Source organism: Anabrus simplex, chromosome 1 (assembly GCF_040414725.1).
Source record: "Anabrus simplex isolate iqAnaSimp1 chromosome 1, ASM4041472v1, whole genome shotgun sequence".
NCBI classification, from domain to species: domain Eukaryota; kingdom Metazoa; phylum Arthropoda; class Insecta; order Orthoptera; family Tettigoniidae; genus Anabrus; species Anabrus simplex.
Genome location: NC_090265.1, coordinates 381,913,989 through 381,938,052, shown reverse-complemented (window position 1 = coordinate 381,938,052; position 24,064 = coordinate 381,913,989). Strand labels below are relative to the sequence as shown.

The window sequence follows — 24,064 nt, the reverse complement described above, 5'->3', positions numbered from 1 at the left end:
TTTGGAATTTCCTGTAAAAGTAAAGAAACACGCATAATTTGTGTTCTGAAAATCCACTTAAGGGGAAGTGTTAAAGGGGGTGAATTTTTAAAATGAACATCTCTCAAAAACTTAACATATTACAGACGTAAAAATTGTAGTTTTAATCTCTTTTAAAAACAAAGTAACACGTATTTTTTGTTTTCGGAAGAAAAAAATAGGGAATAAATATGACTGAAAAAGGGAATTGAATTATTTTTTTTAGGATACTAGTATCTTTAAACTGAAGAAATTACAGACGTGAAAATTGGTATTTGGAATCTCCTTTAAAAGTAAAGAACCATGTATTTTTTGTTTTAGGAAAATTCATTTAAGGGTGGTTGTAAAAAACTCTGAAAGAAGAGTTGAATTCGTTTTATGAGGATACTTGTGTATGTATGTTCAGTCTTCAACCCTAAGGCTGGTTGGATCCTTAACAGCTCCACCATCAACTATCATAGATGGCCTAGGCGTCACTGAAGAGGCGTACTAGGGAAATGAGGAGTGAGGTAGTTTCCCGTTCCTTTCCTCACTGCGTCGGAAGTTGCTATTACATATCAGTCTGCCAAGCCCATTGAAATGCATGCACTAACCGACCCTATGAGCAACATTTTCACACCATTCATAGCAGGGAGTGGGTGCATAAGGAATGGCATTACTAGCATCGCTCATACCTCAGTCACTTTCATATTGTCAAAGCCAAGGGTAAGACAGGGACAGATCAAAGAAAGTAACAAAATTGCTCTAGCCCATACCAAAAGACATAGTGCACAATAAACACTAGGTCCTGCCAGCTAAGGAATATATCTCAAAAACTGAAGATGTCGCGGACATGATTTTTTATTTTGAATCTTTAAAAATAAGGAAACACGTATTTTTTTTCGGAAAATCCACTGAAGGGAATGAGGTGGGAGAAAAGAAGTGATCGTCGCCATAAGATCTATCTGTGTCGGTGCGACGTAAACCCCTACAAAAAAATAAAGTGAAGAAAGTGTTGAATTATTATGAGGATACTTATATATCAAATACTGAAGATGTTACAGAAAATTGGTAAGGTAACTTAAGGAGATCCAGATATGAGGGAGAACTCGACACTTTTAAGCTTAGGGCTACTGGTAACCACAGTACTGCACAGGTCAAACTTGCAACGCCATTTACTAGAGCCATATGGTTTTGTGCTCATGATCATCCTGTTAGCTGAAGATTATCACTATAAATACCAGGCATCTGAATAGTTGAAGGTGAGTAAGTGATATATGATTTAAAAGTAGCTTGTTATAATATAATGAGTAGGTTGTGTAACGAAATAGGTAGATATGCGATATTTTTAAGATAATTTTTCAGGTTAGACGCACAAAGCAAGTTTTGGAGAAGCGGTCATGTCATTTCCAAATCGCCAAACCTTCAGCTTGGTAAGTGTTGCGACCCCTTGCCTGCCAATGAAATTCGGGGGGATCTAAACACGACAATGTCGAGATCTCCCTGAATCTCTAAACCAGGATACAATTTTGGGGACAGGGTTTAATGGTGCGATAATACTACAGTTTAGTAGGAGTAATCAATGATGACAATGTAGTGTATTAGGAGCTTCCTCTGTGGATCAGTGGTAGACTACTAGTACTACTACTACTACTACGAAACGTTTTCATTCCTCCCCTGAAGGGGGAGGCGGGCCTCTTAGACGGTTACGCCGTCTCTCAGGCCGGGAGAGTTGTTACGGTGAAGGAGATGTGCGGAGAAGGTGAGGGGGTAGGCGGCCGTGGCCTATACTACGAACTGTCCCGGCATTCGCCTTAGTGCAGGAGAATGGAAAACCACGGAAAACCATTCTCAGGACAGCCGACGGGCGAGGCCAGGCGAGAAGTGCAGCACTGTGCCCCAGGCCCGTCTCCCGAATGCAGAGGCGTAGAGCCACGGTAGAGCCGTGACCACCTCTCCTCTGCTCGGTTGGCCGGTCAGAGTACAGAGCTTATGGGACAACAACCTACTCTGCATCTACCGACCGGTGGTAGAGTGTCGGTCTCCGGATCCCAAGATAGCGGGTGCAAACCCGGCAGAGGTAGTCGGATTTTTGAAGGGCGGAAAAAAGTCCATTCGACACTCCATGTCGTACGACGTTCGGCATGTAAAAGATCTCTGGTGACACATTTGGTGTTTACCCGACAAAATTAATTAAATCTCAGCCATAGACGCCCAAGAGAGTTTCGGTTTACTCAGTCTGCCATCTAGTGGGCCTAGAGCGAAACAGAACGTCGAAATTGACGAGCAGACAGCCAGATGGCGTCATATTGAAATGTCTACACACGGTAGCTGAGGCCATACGATTATTATTATTATTATTATTATTATTATTATTATTAATATTATTATTATTATTATTATTATCATTAGTGCATTAGGATCTTTATAATATTTTTGTAAGGCGATTTTTTATAATAATGATTGTATTGTTTTGTTAAGTTAAACGCAAATTACGAAGGTTTGAGACTGATTATAAAGTACAAGTTCCGCATTAATAGTTTTGCATCCAAATGGTTATAGGTGGAGGATGTCGCGGAAATATGTGTACAAAGGTCTGCTTGGACGATGGAATGCAGAAGATATGGCTGCTGCCATTAAGGACGTGAAAGAAAATGGAACTACTTTGGCAACAGCTGCGAAGTATTTCAGTGTTCCAAGGAATACATTCAGATCCAGAATACTATCTGGTATATCTACTAATAGAAACCTGGAAAAATTAGCAACAGTTGACAAAGCTATGGAGGACCAGTTAGTCAACCATCTTTTTCATCTCGATTCTAAAGGGTTTGGGCGAACAGTGACCGACTTACGAGAAGTGGCTTTTCGGTTCACTCAGAGGAATGATGTTAAGAAGCATATTTAATAAACAAAGTGCAGAGGTCGGATATGACTGGATTTTGCAAGAGCCTGGTACTATTTCCAATGCCAATGAAACTGGTGTTCAGCTCAGATTTAAGGCAGGGAAGATTATCAGTGAAAAAGGAAAGAAACACGTGTTTCACAGCGCCACGGCAGAAAAAGGATCTACGGTAACAGTAATGGTGCGTGGTAATGCTGTTGGATATGCTATCCCACCCTTTGTTATAATGAAAGGGGTAAGGCAAAGAGACACTTCTTCAAAAGGAATGCCCAGTGGATCAGTTGTTAAGGTGTCCGAATCAGAGTATATGACTATTGAGGTATTTTCATTTTTCCTTGATCACCTAAACCGTTTCAAACCTCGGGGCAGGATTCGGTTGGTAATCGACGGACACTCAACGCACTGCAAAGATCCGGATTTGCTTGATAAGGCATCAGTTTTATGAATAGAGAATTGTTGATCCCCCCCCCCCCCCATAGTACTCACCGCTGCCAGCCGCTAGATGTGTTTTACTTCAAGAGCTTCAAACATTTTTACAATGAGACCACCGGGAACTGTGTTCGCGCACATCCGGGAAAAGGGATCACTAAAGATAATTTTGGAAACCTTTTAAAGCTGGCATGGGACAAATAGGCAACGTCAGGAAATTTTACCGACGGATTTTGGAAATGTGGTATTTATCCGTACAATCCCGATACCCTTCAAGACGACATTTTTGAATATGACCTTGTGCTGGACGAAAATGGTTCAAATCATGTAAATGTTGGAGAAAATTACTGTAGAAGATAATACCAATAGTCCTATATTATCACAGGAACATGAAGCTTCACCTGCATTAACACCTCTCACTTGCTCAGTCCAGGAATTGTCTCCTGTTCCGATATTATGACTCCCATCTAGAAAAGGAAGAGGAAGAAGAGCGCAATAATCCGCCACGGTGACTTCACTGGATTATCGGGAAAGTTTAAAGAAGAGGAAACGCGAAAATGGAAAGAATCCTTCAAATCGAAGGACAACAACGAGAACTCGGAGTGTGCAACGGGAAAGCTTGTTTCTCAAGCAGTCTTCTTTGTTCTGAGAATTACTGCGCAGTATGTGACGACAATCGTAATGAGGCATGGGTCCAATATAGTGGAGAATGCAGAAAATGGTTCCACGAGACGTGTGTGGAAAACGGAAACGATGAATATTTTATATGTACCCACTGTGTACAAAATAGATTCGGAGGTTTTACCTAGTGTCAGGTTCTTCCTAAGTGCGGGAGAAGTGGACATTATTGCATCTTTTATTTACTGTGTACAAAATCACCAGGGAAATAATTGAAATATTTTGCAAATAAAGCATGATCAAAATTACAGGTTTTTGCTTAGTGTGTCGAGATATCCCTAAATTACCTTATTTGGAATCTCCTGTAAAAGTAAAGGAACACGCATAATTTGTTTTCTGAAAATCCACTTAAGGGGAAGTGTTAAAGGGAGTGAATTTTCAAAATGAGCCGGGTGACAGGCGGACGCGTTGCCCCCTACACCGCGGGACGGAACCAAAGTCTGCAAAGATCAGTTTCGGCTGCCTACCTTCCAGGCGCTCGAGCGTTCATGAGCCACACTGTCGTTTGCTCAGGTCCTGTCCATGTGACCTTCCTTCCGTCTTCCTTGTGTCGCTCCGTCTGTCCGTCGCCACCTCTGCTCATCGTGTCCTAGAAGCACGGGTAATTTTCCAAAGAATACGCGAATCATTGTTGCATCGATGTGAATTGTGCTGCCAAGTTGAAGGGAGTCATTTCGAACGTCTGCTCTGAGGTACTGAGGTACGTTTGTCCGTTTTCATTGTCTGCAGCTAAAATGTAAAGCAAAAGCAAGCAGTATGTGACGTATACGCTCGAGCGCCTGGGAGGACGGTACCGTATCTGATAGGAAATCTTTAAGCACGCGTAGCGCCGAAACTGTTCAGCGCAGACCTGTGGTTCCTATGTTCAGAATGCTTGTTTTCGTATCCTCTAACACTCCTTTAACTAACGAAACAAAGTATTTTTCTGCACCCTATTTACCGGCACCTTTTGTATGCGTCTATTGAGTCTTCGAGCCTACGGCTTTTTTTTGGATCTCCAACAGCTTCGCCATTAGTTGCAAGATAAAGCCCAGGCGTCACTGGTGGGGTATACTAGGGAAAAGAGGAGTGATGTTTCCCTTTGCTTTCCCTACCGAGCCAGCCGGTGCTATTATGGTTTTCCGTGGTTTCCCATTTTCACACCAGGCAAATGCTGGGGCTGTACCTTAATTAAGGCCACGGCCGCTTCCTTCCCACTCCTAGCCCTTTCCTGTCCCATCGTCGCCATAAGACCTATCTGTGTCGGTGCGACGTAAAGCAACTAGCAAAAAAAAAAAAAAAAAGGCAGGTGCTATTATATAACCGTCTGTCAATCCCACTGAAGAGTACACAGAAATTGATGCCATGAGCGATAACTTCAAATCATGCACAAGAAATGGCATTACCAGCGTCGACCATACCTCAGTCATTCATATACTTTGTCTCAGACAGAGTAATGAAAGTGACAAACTTGATCTCCCTCATAGTATACTGGAAGATAGACTATATTGCACTGCTGACACTAAATCTCACCAGAAATGGAACTGGGCTTACCAGCACTGTACTACATAACAAAGTTTAAGGTTTCAAAAAACAAGAACAAGCAGATAATTATTTAACTCCATACCCATGTTTTAAGATATTAATAGTATATAATTATTATTTAATGTGGCTATTAATAGCATGGAGTAGTCCATGTAAGGCGACGGTAGGAGGCGTCTGCCGCGTGTAGGCAACTATGTTATGAGGTAAAGGCGCCATGGGTGGGGGCGGTAGAATAACATCCATGGTATCCCCTACCGGTCGTAAGAGGGGATTAAAAGGGTCCTCAGGGTGCTCTTAACTTGGCGACAATGGGACCCTTAGCTGAGTCCTGGCATTGTTTCTACTTATGCAAGGCTTCTCACTTTCATCCATCCTATCCGACCTCCCTTGGTCAAATCTTGTTCCTCTCCGACCCCGACGGTATTAAGTATCGAGGCCTAGGCAGTCTTTCATTTATACACCCTTGTAACCTTAGCCGATACCTTCATTCTTCAAAGTGTCGGATCCCTTCCATTTTCCCTCTGATTAGTGTTAATAGAGGATGGCTGCGCAGTTGTACTTCCTCTTAAAACAATAATCACCACCACCACCACTTATGAGATAGAGAATAGTGATCTGTGAGTTGCAGGAATGTTCGTCACAACCCAGTCACCGAGGAATAGGAAGTAACCATCCACGATTCAAATAATACTACCCGGCCAGAAATCGAACCCGAAACAGCAAGGTTCGAAGACCAAGAAACTGTTCAGTCAGCCACAGAGTCGGATAAGAGTAACTATTATTATTATTATTATTATTATTATTATTATTATTATTATTATTATTATTATTATTATTATTATTATTATTATTATTATTATTATTATTTTACAATTTGCTTTACATCGCACCGATACATACAGGTCTTACGGCGACGATGGGATAGGAAAGGACTAGAAGTTGGAAGGACGCAGCCGTGGCCTTAATTAAGATACAGCCCCAGCATTTGCCTAAGAAACCATTGAAAACCATCTTCAGGGCTGCCGAGAGTGGGGTTCGAACCCACTATCTCCCGAATGCAAGCTCACGCCTGCGTGACCTTAACCGCACGGCCAACTTGTTCGGTTAATTACACCTAGCTACAGCATAAAAGTTACCTGTGGTGTAAGAACACTGTTGAAAGATCTAAGCAGAGGCAAGATTCTGCGGCTCGTTAGCTGTCAGATTGATGAATGCGGTGCCCATTCGCTGGTCGGTGACAATGTGTGAACACACAGTTCCTGTTTGCCCTCAGCCCTGGCGCTAAAATCCTCACATTACAACCTCAATAACACAGTCGTAATTGCGTGTGAACTGCTGGCCACGTGGGCTGGGTCAAGTAAGCCATGGGGCACGTCGATATGGAGAACCTGGCAGATAATGAAGTCATTCGGTCTCTTTCCTCTAGGGTCACATAACTTACAAGACGTTTATGGCGACCACGAAACTCCTACTGAGTCTAGATTATTTCTAATTAGGTACTTCAGTCAGATTTTTCTCATAAATAGTTCTCATCCTCTTATGGCCAGCTTTTGTTTTTTCCTAAACCCTATGAAATTGAGACTAGAGAGGCGCAGAGCGTCTTTACTTTCACCACGTTATTTTATTCTTTTTCTTCTTCATCCTTCAGCCTGAATCATCATTCATCAGTAGGGTCCGGATTTAAAAAATGCATACGCGCATATGCAAATGCATAGGTATTTTGAACGTTAATGCATATTTTGAGCGGTAGTGCATATACAGACATAGTTTTCTCTTATGTGTGATCGATTATCTAAGATTTATGAACGAAATGAAAAATGTAACGAACTCTGTATGTTATACATCCCTTGGCAACATAAGGAGCCTTCCCTGATCAAGGGAAAAGCTTTCAGTGTCGCAATACAAACAGGTAGACGGATAATGACGCTTTTCACAATAGCTATTTCCTTCTCCTTACAGTACCCTCCCGAGGTTTGCTTAAACAAGTGCGTTCATCTGTTAACTTGCTCTTCGTCTACTGCACTGAAAAATGCCTAAAGATTTTACTAGAAGAATATTCCGAGCAGTCAGTGTTCAAGTATTACCCACTTACATCCGTCGACGTAGAACGATCATTTTCAGCGTATAAATTAATTCTGGCCGACAAAAGAAAGTTATTGACTCCTGAAAACATTGAAAACCTGTTGAAGCCTACTGACATGCATCATTTTGCAAGGAATTAAACATGTTTGTCAATTTAACACTGAGTTAAATAATTCGTCTGGTAAGTGTATTTTGTTTAGTTTTGGTGCATATTTACAATATTTTTAGTGCATATGAATCCGGGCCCTACTCATCAGTAGCAAAAGTGCTCATCACCATGGATAAATAGTCAGCATGCTGGCCCTAGGTCCGAGGGGTTGCGGGTTCGATTACCGGCCGGGTCGGGGATTTTAACCTTAATTGGTTAATTCGTCTGGCTTGGGGGCTGGAAGTTTGTGATGTCTTCAAAATTAGAAATTTTCATAGGTAGGTGCCCATCCTCACAGACATGCGGGTCGCGTATAGGCCATTTACTAGAAAAATACCTGCACCAGGCCTCTCCGTAGGCCATACGCTTCAATGTCAATGTTCATGTAATGCTTTTCTTTTTGCAACAAATTGAGTTTTCCACATACTTTATACAGTTGAAGAATCAAAAACTGACGTATGAAAATGTTTAAAATTTGACCTCCACTACTATAATAATGGCGTATGATCTCCGGAGTGGTCTGGTGCAGGTGAGACAGTACACTTACAGCAAATAATGCTGCAACTCCCTTATTGTTAAACGACGCGTCATTAACGAAATGCGACAGTCAGTACACAATGTGACTGTGCGCATATCAGAATAATAAAAATAATACAATGAAATGGACGAAAAAATGACATAAAAGGTTAAATAAATATGTGAAGTGAGGGACACGTCTGCAAGTTAAGCTTTGATGTGAAATACTTGCCGGCGTGTCAGTGTTAGTGTAAAGGAAAGGTCCTTGATTATCAACCAGGAGAGGGGTTCGGTATTTTTTTTTTTTACTGGATACCGTTAATCTATTATATAACGGCACCGCACTAACAGTCTTTGCATTTCCACTCCGAATGCTTGCAATGAGCGCGTATGTTTTTAATCATCACTCGTCCCTCAAAAGACTGTTGTAGAGGTGTAAATATGCTACATGCCATGCACAGTGGTGAATAGCCTTACAATATTAAGTGCATTCATACGAGTGCCAGTTAGCTCCGAGGAAGAGTACGCGCCTGTTAAGGTGAGAACCAGGGTACGAGCCCTACAGTACGCATTACTTTCTAAAGAAACATCTTAGAGTGTTGCGTGAACCAAATACTGTATTTCTGTTTATTGTGAAATCTGATATTGTGTTTTTAATTATATTACTCCTGAAAAGGACTGTCTTTATGTTGTATGTCCGTCGCTCCCTTCTCGATCCGCCAGCCAGCTACACGCGTGCCAGTGTGTTATTCTTCGAGCCTCGACGCGCAGCCCTCAGTGCGCGTGCCTGGAACGTCGTGTGTGCTATATAAAGGAGCTCCTAGCCTGTCTAGACGCCCACTGACCCAGGTGTCCAGCTCCAGAATACACCCTACGTCGAGCACGGAGGCTACTCCTCTTGAAAATGTGCTTCGGCCAGGTGGACTGAATTTCTGGCAGTAAGAGGTCTCACCTCGGGTCACCGCTCCTCTTGCCTGTTCCGCTGTCCATGTCTAGTCTTACCATTATATGCCACTATCATTCCCTAGCTAATGCAAGCTCCCATTATCAACTAGTTTCGCTAAGTAGGAACTCTTCAGTCATTGAACTTACGTTAATGAACTCAGACACTTCAACAAGGAAGGATTCTCTGAGATATTTACGTCAGTGCTTCTGATAGTTTTCGACTATCAAGAACTTTTCATGTCACAAGGACTATCTTTCCAAGATAGTAGTGAACGTGAATACTCCAACGTGTATATAGTGTACAAAGACAGACTCTTTCTCCAAATTCATAGTTCATTTTGCTTCGAGATAACTTTCAGTTTTGTTAGTGTAAATATTGTAATTTTACATGTGAAGCAAATAAAGAAGTTGTGTTTTTTGTAAACCCAACCTTGTTTACAACACTTTAGGCATTTCTTAATACCTCGTCCAGTATCCATCGGCTTGAACAACTTGTCGGAACCGACGTGGCACTGACTTAACGAGCTTCCGAAAGTATCCCTCGCTGAGGGCGATCTCCTCCCATGAGTCCAACATAACGCCCCACAAAACATCATGCGAACGTCTGGAGTTCGAGGGACCCAACTGAGCCGTTCAATGGAATCCTACTCAGAAAACCAGCCCTAAATACGACCGTTCATATGAATTGGGGAGTTGTCTTGCACGAACTGTATTAGAACATCTGGATAGCTCTCTCACTCATATTCGGAACCATAATATTCTACAGAATGTCCAAATATTAGTCCGTTTTGAGACAGTCATCTATCCAATGAAGCACTCCAACCCCGTCCACCCCCAGGACGACACAGATATGCGGCCACTGCGTGAATACTCAGATATATATATAGTCGAATCGGGCTCTCCGTGGCCTGTAATCATGAACCGGATCGACCTCCGTCGAACTGAAATAGGTCTCGTAAGAGAAAATCACATGATTCTAATTACGATTTAACTCCATCTCGGCAAAGGCTCACCAATTGGTCATCTGTTAATCGGATAGAGACTCTTTGATGGCAGATTTTCTGCAATGCAGCTCAGCTTTTCATACCGGGCGAGTTGGCCGTGCGGTTAGGGGCGCGCAGCTGTGAGCTAGCATCCGGGAGATAGTGGGTTCGAATCCCACTGTCGGCAGCCCTGAAGATGGTTTTCCGTGGTTTCCCATTTACACAACAGGCAAATGCTGGGGCTGTACATTAATTAAGGTCACGACCGCTTCTTTCCTATTCCTAGGCCTTTCCTGTCCATCGTCGCCATAAGACTTATCTGTGTCGGTGCGACGTAAAGCAAATAGCAGCTTTCCATATACTGGTTTACGGACCGTGTATGGACATTCAGGAAATTTGGTCGCCTGCATGAGCTCTGCCGAGTTTAACAACGGATTCTTCCTTGAAGTTTCATCAGCCTGTTGTCTTCGGTCGGCCAAACTTGGTGTGTTCGTTGTCTGACGTCAACACGGTGTATTCATTCGGTAACAAAGAGAAAAGTAGTTCATGCTGGGACTCAAAACAGCTGTTATGGTAAGCACGAATTTTGTAGCCTACAGCAGACCTACTGCGCTAGGTGGGGTGTCCCATGTGCTTATACTGTAATTTCATAGTGCTGTATGCAAGTCCATGTCACGAGGAGAGAGAAATGAGAAGGTAGAGGGCAGAGTGTGAAAGCTACTGACACAATGAGTGTGAACTACGGGCCATGTTGCAAAACGCATTCAGTTGCCTGTACAAAGCTGAACATAGCCGAAGTTGACTTTCTTATATTTCACGTCTCCATATATGCGACAATTTTTAATTGTCCATCTGCATATCGAGAGGAACTGTCTTACGGATGCGAAAAATGTCTCCTCCGTTCATCTGGAAGGATGTCCGACTCGTTGGCTGAATGGTCAGCGTACTGGCCTTCGGTTCAGAGGATCCTGGGTTCGGTTCCCGGCCGGGTCGGGGATTTTAACCTTCATTGGTTAATTCCATTGGCCCGGGGGCTGGGTGTTTGTGCTGTCCCCAACAACACACATAACACTATCCTCCACCACAATAACACGCAGTTACCTGCACATGGCAGATGCCGCCCACCCTCATCGGAGGTCTGCCTTACAAGGGCTGCACTCGGCTAGAAATAGCCACACGAAATTATTATCTGGAAGGATGCGGATTCTATTCCCGCCATATAGTAGGAGAGATATATTCGTGAGTATCACTCAGCCTAAAATAGAAATAAGTAGGGCAGTTAGCAGAAAACCGGATAGGGAGGAGATGCTCTTTTTAACATTTTCTGAAATATATCCTTGCCTGTCTTTTCTCTCCTACACAGAATATATTATGAGGAACCTTCATATATTTATTATTATTTCGAATTTTAAAAGTGATCACAATGTTGCAATAATGCATAATAACAGTTTAAATAGTTCCTAAATACCATTTTAGGCAGAGATGTTACAGAATAAATATTTTTCTGTTAAATACTCAGTCCGGTGGGTGGTTGGATCTTCAAATAGCACCACCGAAGGTGCGGAAACCGCAAAAATCGAAGGTGACATCATAATGAGGCGTACAAAGCAAGATGAGGAGTTAGATAGTTCGCCATTCCTTCCCTCACTAGGCCAGAAAGTGCTATTACAACTTGACTGGCCCAATGAGCAACACCTTTCACACCATCCAGATGCAAAGTCGTATTCCGAATCTCATTACTCACTACTCCATACTCTCACAGCCACAAATGAGACTGAGGCATGGGTGGAAGCTACATTTTGCTGTGATCTGTTATGAAAATATACTACATCCAACAAGAAATGGAAACAGGTGGTAGAATAAAAATATGTTAAAAATTTAGTTCATCTTCACAGAAAATTGTAAAGCATGGCAGACTAGCCTATTTTTCGATGAGATGAAACTACAAACTTAACGATAATATACAGTAGAATCATGTCCCATTCTTAGAAGAATTTGCCTCGTACCAGGAACGAATGTTACTAAGTGTATGTTGAGCAAACATCTCTGTGTGCTTTTCTACAAACTACTAAGCGAAAGGTGCGATGAAAGCAAAAGAACCAATATAAAGAGACAGCTTGCGCATAAAATAGTGTTCGCTGTGAGAAAGAGAGAGAGACTGAGTGTAGGCCGGTACTGTCACTTCAGATAAAAATGGACCGAGTACTCTCCATTAGCGGATTACCGCCTACGTTCAAGCCCTAGCGCCTATAAGAACTAATTTATTATTGCCCATTATATATATTTAGAGACCTAAGTGTGAGGAGGTAAAAAAGTGAAATGGCGTATGGCTTTTAGTGCCGGGGTGTGTCCGAGGACTTCGGCTCGCCAGGTGCAGGTCTTTTGATTTGGCACCTGTAGGCGATCTGCGCGTCGTAATGAGGATGAAATGATGATGAAGACGACACATACACCCAGTTCCCATGCCCGGGGAATTAACCAATTACGGTTCAAATTCCCGACCCTGCCTGAAATCGAACCCGGGACCCCTGTGGCCAAAGGCCAGCACGCTAACCATTTAGCCATAGAGCCGGAAGTTTGAGGAGGTTATATTTTCACTGCTTCCTGAAATGTTTAGGCAATTTGGATCCCCAAAGAAATTGATCAGTACACCTTGAATTTCAGGCAAGTGTCTATTTAGTCCCTTTAAGGGATATTGAAAACAATAACAAGCATTCACGATGCAGTTTAAAGTACCTAAAATGACCTAAAATAGGGGTTAACGGTTATTTATTACATTAACGCCTAAATATACACAAAATATGATCATTTCTAAACTTTGCACGTGTAATGCTCTTATATAAAGACAACGTTGTTTTCCACTTTTCACGACTACAGATGGCGTAAAACAAACTTCATTTATAGTACTGATTTCACTCGAACCTCAGAAAGCTCTGGTCGGCACGGCGACTTCAAAACATGGTTGAGAGCATTAAATGGAAACTATAAATTTAGGACATTATGACTCATCCTCCAACACCATACCCTCACTTACACATTCGACAGGATGAAGGCGGTTACGGTGAAATCCACCGACTAAGGTTACAAAGATTTGAAGACCGGACACTTCGGCACTGTAATAATCTTCCGCATAGTTGATATTCTGTACACTAGATGGTAACAGGAACAGTTTTGTTACCTCTGTTTAGAGCAGTCTGATAGGTCGAAGGAAATTTCCTTTTTTCCCTAGAAAGTTTCTCTAATGAAGAAACTGTATGAAACTAAACCTTTTCAACTTCAATTTCGGAAAAAGTTAATTATATTCAGAAAAAAATTCAATTTCGGAAGAAGTGTATTTTTATTCAGAAAAAGTAACATCAATTTCGGATAAAAGTTAATTTAAGTACAGAAAAAGTAATTTCAATTTCGTTAAGAGTGAATTTATGCACGTTATTTTTAAAATATGTTTTAAAATCTTCTTCTTTTTCTACCACTTTTCCCACACCTGTGTGGTGGCGGGTGCGCACTATGTTACACAATTAATTTGTCCCTGTTTTACGGCTGGATGACCGTCCTGATGCCAACATTTTGTGGAGGGATGTCATCACTATTACGTGTTTCTGTGGTGGTTGTTAGGGTGGTATGTTGTCTGGATATGAAGAGGAGAGAGTTGGGACAAACACAAACACCCAGTCGCTGAGCTAGAAGAAATAACCAGACGCGATTAAAATCCCCGACCCACCCGGGAATCGAAACCGGGACCTTCTGAACCGAAGGCCTCAGCGCTGAACATTCAGCCAAGGAATCGGACAAAATATGCTTAAACAGTAAGTCTATATTTATAATAATTGTACAATTAACAGATACAAATAAAGGAATGTTTTCTGTAGATTATGGTAAGGTAGGGGTGTATTCTGCCCGAAGGCAGGTCCGAACCTCCACAAAGGTGTGCCTCAGCCGGAGTTTACGTACGGTAGGGTGGCCAGTTCCTTTCCGCTTCTCCATTCCCTTACCCTCCACCAACAGCGCGTGGCAACCCATCCAAATCTTGACCACGCCCAATGTTGCTTAACTTCGGAGATCTCACGGGATCAGGTGTTTCAACACGGCTACGGCCGGTGGCTGTAGGTTATGTAGAAGAGGAAATTAGTAGCTTTATTCATTTATCTATTTTGTTTATTGTCTGTTACAGTATTAGGAAAATACATGCCCTTCTGTTCAAACAAAAATCGTTGTTCCCTGTTTCACACAGGCATGTTGCCTAGACTCATCGTTCCAGGAAAATGCCTCTGCACGTGATTGACTGAGAGGAGATCATCTGAGCGGTCACAAGCTGCAATGCAGCATCAGCGGTCCTCTCCAAGAAACGACGTCGGTATTCCTTTCGGATCAGTATACCCTCTGGATCACCCCTCATCAGCATATCATAATTTTCACGAATACTTCGCTTAGGCCCTAATATCTGTCTTCACAGCACAGCAGAGCGCTCCAGATTTGCAGGTATGTACGTAAAGTGGGATACTATTTTAATGCTCTACCATTTTATATTATTATTATTATTATTATTATTATTATTATTATTATTACTACTACTAATTTATGCTCTCTTTCAGACAAATTCCTTCAGTTGTACAGTATTTCAATTATAAACTTATTACAGTTAACGCCATTATGATAGATAAGTATTTCAGTGAAGTTTCAATTACCACCAAACAGTGGGTGCTATAATTTTTAACACTCATACGTGGAGTAAATTTAATATTTATAGTCTTTAGTAGCCGTATGTTTGAGTACGGTCGGCAGATGCAGAATGGGTCTCTGCCCTTAAGTGGCCACGGCTAGTCCGTGGACCAACAGCTCTGCACTCTGACCGGCCAACCGAGCAGAGGAGGGATGGCCACGGCTCTCCCGTGGCTCTATGCCTCTGCATTCGGGAGACGGGACAGGGCTGGACCTTACGGCTGGCCCCAACCGTCGGCTGTCCTGAGAATGGTTTTCCGTGGTTTTCCATTTTCCTGCACTAAGGCGAATGCCGAGACAGTTCCTAGTATAGACCACGGCCGCCAATCCCCTCACCTTCTCCGAAAATCTCCCTCACCGAACAAATCTCCCGGCCTGAGAGACGGCGTCACCGTCTAAGAGGCCCGCATCCCCCTTCAGGGGAGGAATGAAAACATGTTAGTAGTAGTAGTAGTTGTTTGAGTACGTGCGGTTTGACTAAGATTAATAATAGATACAACAGAAAAATACAGCACTTATTATATGTACTGTATTAATTACTGAACTTACTAATAACTTATTTAAAAAGTTTATTTAACAGGCCTGTTCACATGCCGCAAGGGCATTTACGGCAAGGCAAGTCCTCAACTGTGAAGAAATCACGCTCCAGATAGCCGGTGGATTGGTTACTGTGCTATATATTACATTCGAAAAATATCTGAACAACAAGCCATGCGTACTACAGTTTTAAAATATTCAGAATCATAGAAAATGTTTGAATTGTTTTTTTTTGTGGTTTTAGACAAAATAAGGCATGGCAAGAAAAACAAGCACGAAAGTCAAATGTGTATTGTTTGGATATCAGTTTTTTCTCACTCGTTTACTGCACTGCTTCATGCTTTCACAAACGTACAAGTATATCCTTCGCTGCTCTCCACGCAGTTCTTTTCAAATGTCAACTTCCTGAGACTATTTTTCAAGGGATGGACGAGGAGTATAGTATAGTATAGTATAGTATAGTATAGGGGCAAAAGATCTTCTTAGGTCGATGGCCCGAATAAATAGCATTTTAAAAATAGTATAGTATACAAAATGAACCTATTCCCCTTACTGGTTTAAGGATCCTCAAAATTGTTGAAGAGGTAGGTGCAGTGAAACAAGAATATTTCGTTCGCTACCTTCTTTAGCAAGATCTGTTCGACTTTTTAATACTTTAAAAGCGTCATGCATAGAATCCTTTGTTCTAGTATATACTTAATTATTGGCAAATTAATAGAACTGTCTGCAAACAGAACCGATCAACTCTATTTCACTTACACGTCACAGTTTGTCTACGTCGGGCAGATAGGAAACTTGTCTATTTTTTGCTAGGGGCTTTACGTCGCACCGACACAGATAGGTCTTATGGCGACGATGGGATAGGAAAGGCCTAGGAGTTGGAAGGAAGAGGCCGTGGCCTTAATTAAGGTACAGTCCCAGCATTTGCCTGGTGTGAAATGTGAAACCACGGAAAACCATCTTCAGGGCTGCTGACAGTGAGATTCGAACCCACTATCTCCCGGATGCAAGCTCACAGCCGCGCGCCTCTAACCGCATGGCCAACTATATAGCCCGGTGATACTTGTCCCTACAACCTTGGCCGGTGAGAAGGCACTGACCAATCATTCAGCATTTCTTCTGCGGGCGGAGTTGTGTCGAACTTGTAGAACTAACCGCATGCCATCTCACAATACAGCATGCTGTCTGCTAACTCAGAACTGAACTGACACTTCTGTTTAACTGCAATCACTTTAAGAAAGCATGCTTACTGCACTTTAGGATTTAATAATACCAAACCGAGACCTTTGGAACGACAAATAGTGGAACTTTGCTAATATTGTTCAATCATACTCTCGAAAAAGAGCTAGATGCTCCCTTTCAGACAAATTCCTTCAGTTATTTTCAAGCTGAAAATAGTGGGATGCTCTAACTGTTTCAGGTGTTCAATAAGGTTGAGATGGGCAGAAGAGAAGAAAGGGCAGACCGCGCTGTAGAGAATTTACCTGCCATTCTTGGTGACAATCATCTCGTTGGTGAGGCACTGGAACTTGGTCCAGAGATCACGATCATCCAGTGACACCTGGACGTCTCGTTCTGAAGGGTCTCCCTTGCAGCGTCCGGCACCTGTAGTCATCTCCGATTCCACTGCTGACAGGATATGCGACTGTGCCATCTCGCCAGCGGCCTCTGCAATAATTTGCCTGTAAATGAGAAACATACTTTATTTTCATAGTTGTGACCGTATTTTATGAACAAAGAAGCAAAAGTTTAGTGGTTCTTTTGTGAGCCACATAGAACTGCTCCTTTTTCTTCACAGTTACTCCTAAAAAAATGTTACGTTGTATAAAGCTTCGGTCCGCCTCTGTGGTGTAGTGGTTAGCGTGATTAGCTTCCACCCCCGGAGGTACACATGCCGCAAGGGCACGAAATTTGAAAAGTGGTACGAGGGCTGGAACGGGGTCCACTCAGCCTCGGGAGGTCAACTGAGTAGAGGTGGGTTCGATTCCCACCTCAGCCATCCTCGAGGTGGTTTTCCGTGGTTTCCCACTTCTCCTCCAGGCGAATGCCGGGATGGTACCTAACTTAAGGCCACGGCCGCTTCCTTCCCCCTTCCTTGCCTATCCCATTCGATCTTCCCATCCCTCCACAAGGCCCCTGTTCAGCATAGCAGGTGAGGTCGCCTGGGCGAGGTACTGGTCATTCTCCCCAGTTGTATCCCCCGACCAAGAGTCTGACGCTCCAGGACACTGCCCTTGAGGCGGTAAAGGTGGGATCCCTCGCTGAGTCCGAGGGAAAAACCGAACCTGGAGGGTAAACAGATGATGATGATGATGATGATGATAAAGCTTCGGATACATATTCCAAACCCAATAATCAAATTCATTTCTTAGTTACAAAACTACACGCGCTGGTTATCAGACAGATTTCACAAGTACAAGTTTACACGGATTACGGTCACGATGTTTCAATCATGACCATTTAGAATTACTAACGTTAATTCTCCACTTGAGGAGTGGATCCTCATCTTCTCTGACTTCTTGTAAGTCCCATACAAGTTGATCTCTAGTGAAATTAGGTGTGACTCTAGGTTTTTACCATCTGGCTGTCTAGTCAGAGCTTGGGGTATTCGGTCATTATTGCGGTATATACTGTATGTCTGAACCGTCTCAGCCGTCGACATCGAATCCATATGTGGTCTTCTTCCTGACTTTTCCCAATTACGTTGGGTTGGATAAGATTTTGCTAACCCCCCGTGTTGGGGGATGTATTCACTACTGTATCTGGGATGGTTATCAGGGCAATGTGTTCTGTATATATGCAAACACCGCAAAATAAAGTTTTGGAGTATAAAGAATGCAATGCAATCCTGAATTTACAGAATGTTGTTTATTTGTATCACAGAGATACACAACCTGGAAATGCAGACTTTCAAAAACTCAAATGTTTTTCTTCCAACGTAGAACGCCAATAAATTGTATAATCAAAAGGTTACAATTTGTGATTTTTTTTTTCTTTTGCTGAAGGTTGTCTCTTCTTTACTTTGCTTTAATACCGTGTATGTCCTTCTCTGACATTGTTGAGGTCACTGACACCACTGTGGCATATAAGTACATTGACGTCATCTTGAGGAAGAAGGTCCTATTCCATTTGGGCAACTCTAATGATATCTGGGAGTGTCTGTGGAGGTTGTGGATGATCACAGCTTTTATATCACAAAACTAATGGTCTATACGGCCTGAAAATGTACTGGGTCTGCCGATATAACTGCTGCCCAGCCAGATGCTCTGAAGATATAGGAGAGAGTCAAGATGATCATTAATGCGTCGCTAGATATTCAGTGGTGAGATCCTGGCCGAGATCGGTGGATTTTAGAAGACTAGAAAATGCAGGAAGTACAGAATTCAGTTATGCCATTCGTGTCGGCATACAAAAGAGCACAGGGGAACAGATTTGGTCTCCATTCTGCTATATCCTTTCAGCATTCTAGTGCAGTTTCATAGAGTTCCAGTTTTTCTGGTAGGAACGCTGTCCTCAACCAAAGTAGCGGTACCTACTAGCGAGAACACAAACTCAATATTGATACATAAGTCACCCAGGTGAGTCCATTTAGAAGATCTGTTTTATGGTAGCACAGGCCATACAATATTATTTACTTGGCTCTGTTGACTAGATTCCCTATCCTTCATATTATTATTAAATGAAAAGCGCACAATGTGCAAAAACAGTTTTTGTACAGATGGTCAACTATGCTAATGCCATTCTTATTATTGAGGTTGTCCTCATTTTGCAGTTTTGTGCATGGTATCTTTCACAATGATCGTTGCACAGGTTACACATAGAGTCTTCGTTCGGCTGGTGGAAGTTTTTGATTTGGCAGAATCTGTGGTGAAATCCATGAGTGGCGTAACGTGTAATTACGTGCCGTAGCTCGTAATTTGCTTGCTTCCACTCTTCTGTCATTATGGCGTCCGTGGAATAGAAGTCGGACCAAATAGCATTCCTTTTCTCGTTTAAAGTTTGGCGTGCATTATCGTAGGGCTTGGTGTTTGGTAGACAAAACTGTGTTTTGATATCGTCAATGAAGTAGTCCTCCTTGGTTAGAACATATGTTAACCTTGAAGGGGCTGACTTCCCAATGCCTAGTATTCTCTTGAGATATCGGGCCTTGACTTTTTCTATTGTCATCAGGTCGCTGAGTGTGAGTTTTTCCCAGGTGATGCTAATCCCATAGATTGCTATTGGTGATATGGCTGTCCTGAACAGTAACATTGCTGTACCCAATGATATTTGTTGAGGTTGTTGAATGTTGTAGATGGCTTTTATTGCTGCGGCTGCTCTTTCTTTGACGTGGATATTGTAGGATGTTAGAGTAGTTTGGATGGTGACTCCAAGGTACTTGAAATTCGGCACTACTTCCAGAGGTTTGTTGTGCATGGTTATTGTATTTTTAGGTGCATGTTTTCCTCCTTTCCTAAAGGTCATTTGTTTAGTTTTGTTGTGGTTTATTTGCAAACCGTTTCTTTCTGCCCATGATGTGAACCTATTGAGGACCTTCATATCAATCCACATATTAAACAAATATACTTTCGAGCAAACTTGGTACACATATGACTTACTATCTGGTGACATGTAAAAATAATCGAAAACTATCAATATTAGTATCGAATGCATAGTTTCCGGTATCTCTGAGATGAATGACACTCCGGATGATGTTTAGTTCCAAGTTCATCTCCCACCGGTATGAGGGTAAGAAGGGGTTAAAAAGAAAATGTGCAAAATGATAGAATGTCTGGTTTGTTCCAGCATAGCATTCAATCAAACTTGGTACCCAGAATACTTACTGTGGTGGTAAGACAACCCTAGAACCCATAGGGATGGTAGTAACAGGTAAAAAAAGTCATTGAAAACATCGATTACATAGTTTTTGGGTCGTTGAGATGCAGGGGTGTAGTCAAGGTGGGGGTGGGGGGGTGTTACAAGGGGTTAGAATCCCTCGTGGAAATTTTACAAAAAGAAAATAAACGGATATTGACAATAAACAATGAAGATTCAGAGACATTATTGTAAAACCAACATATATGTTGAATCTATTTTCTAGGAAGCCTCGAGAGTTGGATTTTGGATTGTAAAATGATCATACCATTCGCCGTAAAACAGCTGACCTTGATTGTATTGTTCTTGATCTGTATTTTATTACAAGATTTTGTAGTGTACTGCGATCTAAATATCAATATAATTCACTTGTATCAATGTCGTTTTAATGACAAATTTTGCATGCACACACTCCACAAGCACGAGCACCTTTGTTGTGTTCTGCCATCATTTTGTAACAATACCCCACCACCACTCCCATCGGAAGATAATGGCTAGGCTACTGTTGAGATGAATTGTGATATTCTGGATGCCGTTTAAGTCCAAGTTCAGCCTCCATAGGTTGAGAAGAGGTGATAAAGAAAATGTCAAAAATATCCAATATTAGTGTTAAATCCGCAGTTTTTGGGGTCGCAAGGCTGATTGGCGACAGATCCAATGACACTTGGATTCGTGTTCCTCATGTGACACGTAAATACATGCAGTTCTCAATTATTTGTGTTCTTCTTTTGCTAGTTGCTTTACGTCGCACCGACACGGATAAGTCTTATGACGACGATGGGACAGGACAGGTCTAGGAATAGGAAGGAAGCGGCCGTGGCTTTACTTAAGGTCCAGCCCGAGCATTTGCCTAGTGTGACAATGGGAAACCACGGAAAACCATCTTCAGAGCTGCCGACAGTGGGGTTCCAACCCACTATCTCCCGAATACTGAATACTGGCCGCACTTAAGCGACTGCAGCTATCGAGCTTGGTATCTGCTTTTTTTTTAAAGTAGGCCTATCAACTACTTCCCACAAAATAAAATATTCGAAAACTAAGAATTAATCACATAACAATAACTCTACAGCTACAAAATACTTCGTAAAATACCAGTCAACATCAAAGCAAAGCAAAGCAAAGTCACCTCCGTACAGACCATGAAGGCCCTTGGAGGAGTGGAAGGTAAAGGCTTCCACCATTGTTAACCTCGGTACGTGATGGAGTAGAGTGGTTAGCTTTACGCCCGGCCGCCTTTGCCCCCAGGAATTAACCTGGTATTCATTTTTGGTGTACGCTGAGTGAACCTCAGGGCCATATGCACCTCCGAAAGTGGAAATCTCGTTTCTTAAATTTTATGACTTCCTGACGGGGATTTGAACCTACTTCCCTCCGGGCGAACCGAGCACGACTTTACCGCCTCGGCCAGGCAGCCCCTACCAGTCAACATCATAATAAAGAAATCTACAAAAAATCACTTCACACATAGTTAACAGGTAATACAAATCGTATAACGCACTCGGGAAGCGCCGGACACTACAGCTAGTGATAAATAATAATGTTTTTGATTTTACATCCATCTACAGTAATTTAATGGTTTTTGTAGACGTAATGGTTCCTGAATTTTGTCCCACACAAGTTTTCTTATGCGGTGATAAACCTACCGACACGACGCTGGCTGATCTCAGTATATTAAAATATCACTGGACTGAGCTGGGATCGAATCCACCAACTTGGTGTCAAAAGGGCAGTGCTCTGCCATCTGAGCTATTCGGACCTTTTGATTGTAGGATGCTATTCTCTCGCATACACATCTTCAATCAACCTTTAAGATGCTAAGTTTCTATCGTTCGTGTGTATCATAGGGAGTATCTACACATGTAGACGTAAATATCTCTATTGTAAGATTATAAATTAGATAGATTAGATTTCTAAAACTTCATATATACTATAGCGCAATATGCGGAGTGTCCGCTTCTGTGGTGTAGTGGTTAATGTGATTTGATTATCTGCCACCCCCCGGAAGCCCGGGTTCGATTCTCGGCTCTGCCACGAAATTTGAAAAGTGGTACGACGGCTGGAACGGGGTCCACTTAGCCTCGGGAGGTCAATTGAGTAAAGGTGGGTTCGATTCCCACCTCAGCCTTCCTCGAAGTGGTTTTCCGTGGTTTCCCACTTCTCCTCCAGACAGATGCCGGGATGGTGCCTAACTTAAGGCCACGGCCGCTTCCTCCCCTCTACCTCATCTATCCCTTCCAATTACCCATCCCCCCACAAGGCCCCTGTTCCGCATAACAGGAGAGAGGCAACCTCGGCGAGGTACTGGTCCTCGTCCCCAGTTGTATCTCCCGACCCAAAGGCTCACTCTCCAGGACACTGCCCTTGAGGCGGTAAAGGTGGAATCTCTCGCTGAGTCCGAGGGGAAAACCAACCTGAAGGATACACGGATTAAAAAGGAAAGAAAGAAATAAAGAAAGAAGGAAGGAGAGAAAGAAAGAAAAAGAAAGAAAGAAAGAAAGAAAGAAAGAAAGAAAGAAAAATGCGCGGAGTAAGCGACGAAATTCAGTAAGATACGGCACATAATAAATATAAGTGATCCATGAAGCCACCATATTTTTGATTTAAACAGTTCAGTTTCAACCGCTTATTACTAATTAACTTGTTTATTTATTTATTTATTTATTTATTATTTATTTATTATTTATTTATTTATTTATTTATTTATTTATTTGTCGTATGATGTTTAGTGTCGGGAGTGTCCGAGGACGTGTTCGGCTCGCCTGGTGCAGAGTTTTTCAATGCCGACCGGCGCGTATGGGCGTGGGATAAGGGGGCAGGGAGGTGAAACCCGATGTCGGCTCATAGCCTACTCCTGTCGAATAACACCAAAGGGTCTGCCCATGGCTTAACGTGTCCATCCGACAGTCAAATCACGCCTTCACTCCATATGGATATTGCGGAGAGATTTGGAAGTGAATCCAGGGTTTTGGCAGCAACGGAGTGATTAGAAATTGTATACCACCACCTATCCTACTCCGCTGGCCGATACCCTGCTGGTGATTTCTTTTTACACCAACGAGACTCGAACCGGCTAACCACGGTGACAGACCTGACGCCTTATTCGACCTCCGAGTCTGTTGGCAGGATGACCACTGTAGCCCAAATAAGTAATGAGAAAATAGTAAAAATTGAAACTCGTACACTAATTTTTCACATATACGCTCAATAGGTAATACCACTGAGGCTGTAAAAATAGGCTACAGAAAGCAAAAAAAAAAAAAAGAATGAAACGAGATCCCAAGTAAAGTGCATTCACGGAAGTCAGCAAAGAATTGTCCTTTATTGATTCTGAGTTAAATCGGTCACCACAAGCGAGAGATTACTGGTGATCCTCCGAGCTTATCTTATTAGTTTAGTGAAGAGTAATGGACCCCCTACGAGGATGGCGACTTCATACTGGCTCCCACGTTTTGTTTGTATCATATATATACACTACAGCGTATTGCTCGTAGTTCAGTGTAAGCAAGATGGAGCTCAAAGCAACCTGTCTGTTAGTATCTGTACTGTTCATTCTTCAGACCCTAGCAAGGACACAATCACTGCAGCGATATCTCTACAAAGATGGTAATAAAGAGATCTTCGACAGAAGCACGGATCAGTCCAACCAGGAACGTTCAAATAGTATAGAAAGAAGGTCCAGATTCAGAGAGAGAAAATTAAGTAAACGTGGGGAAACGATGTTACTGGATAATTTTAATTTGTGTAATACAG

At 42.4% G+C, this 24,064-nt stretch overlaps 1 protein-coding gene across 4 annotated transcripts in view; it reads right to left on the bottom strand.

The window, feature by feature from the left end:
• The window catches only part of byn (brachyenteron), a 132,808-nt gene that overhangs the window by 88,910 nt on the left and 19,834 nt on the right, over window positions 1-24,064 (bottom strand). For all 4 annotated transcript variants that reach the window (XM_067143194.2, XM_067143225.2, XM_067143219.2 and 1 more), the window contains exon 2: window positions 16,945-17,142. In XM_067143194.2, the coding sequence (XP_066999295.1) occupies window positions 16,945-17,114 (170 nt within the window). In that variant the 5' untranslated portion in view covers window positions 17,115-17,142. The remainder of the gene's footprint in view (window positions 1-16,944; window positions 17,143-24,064) is intronic.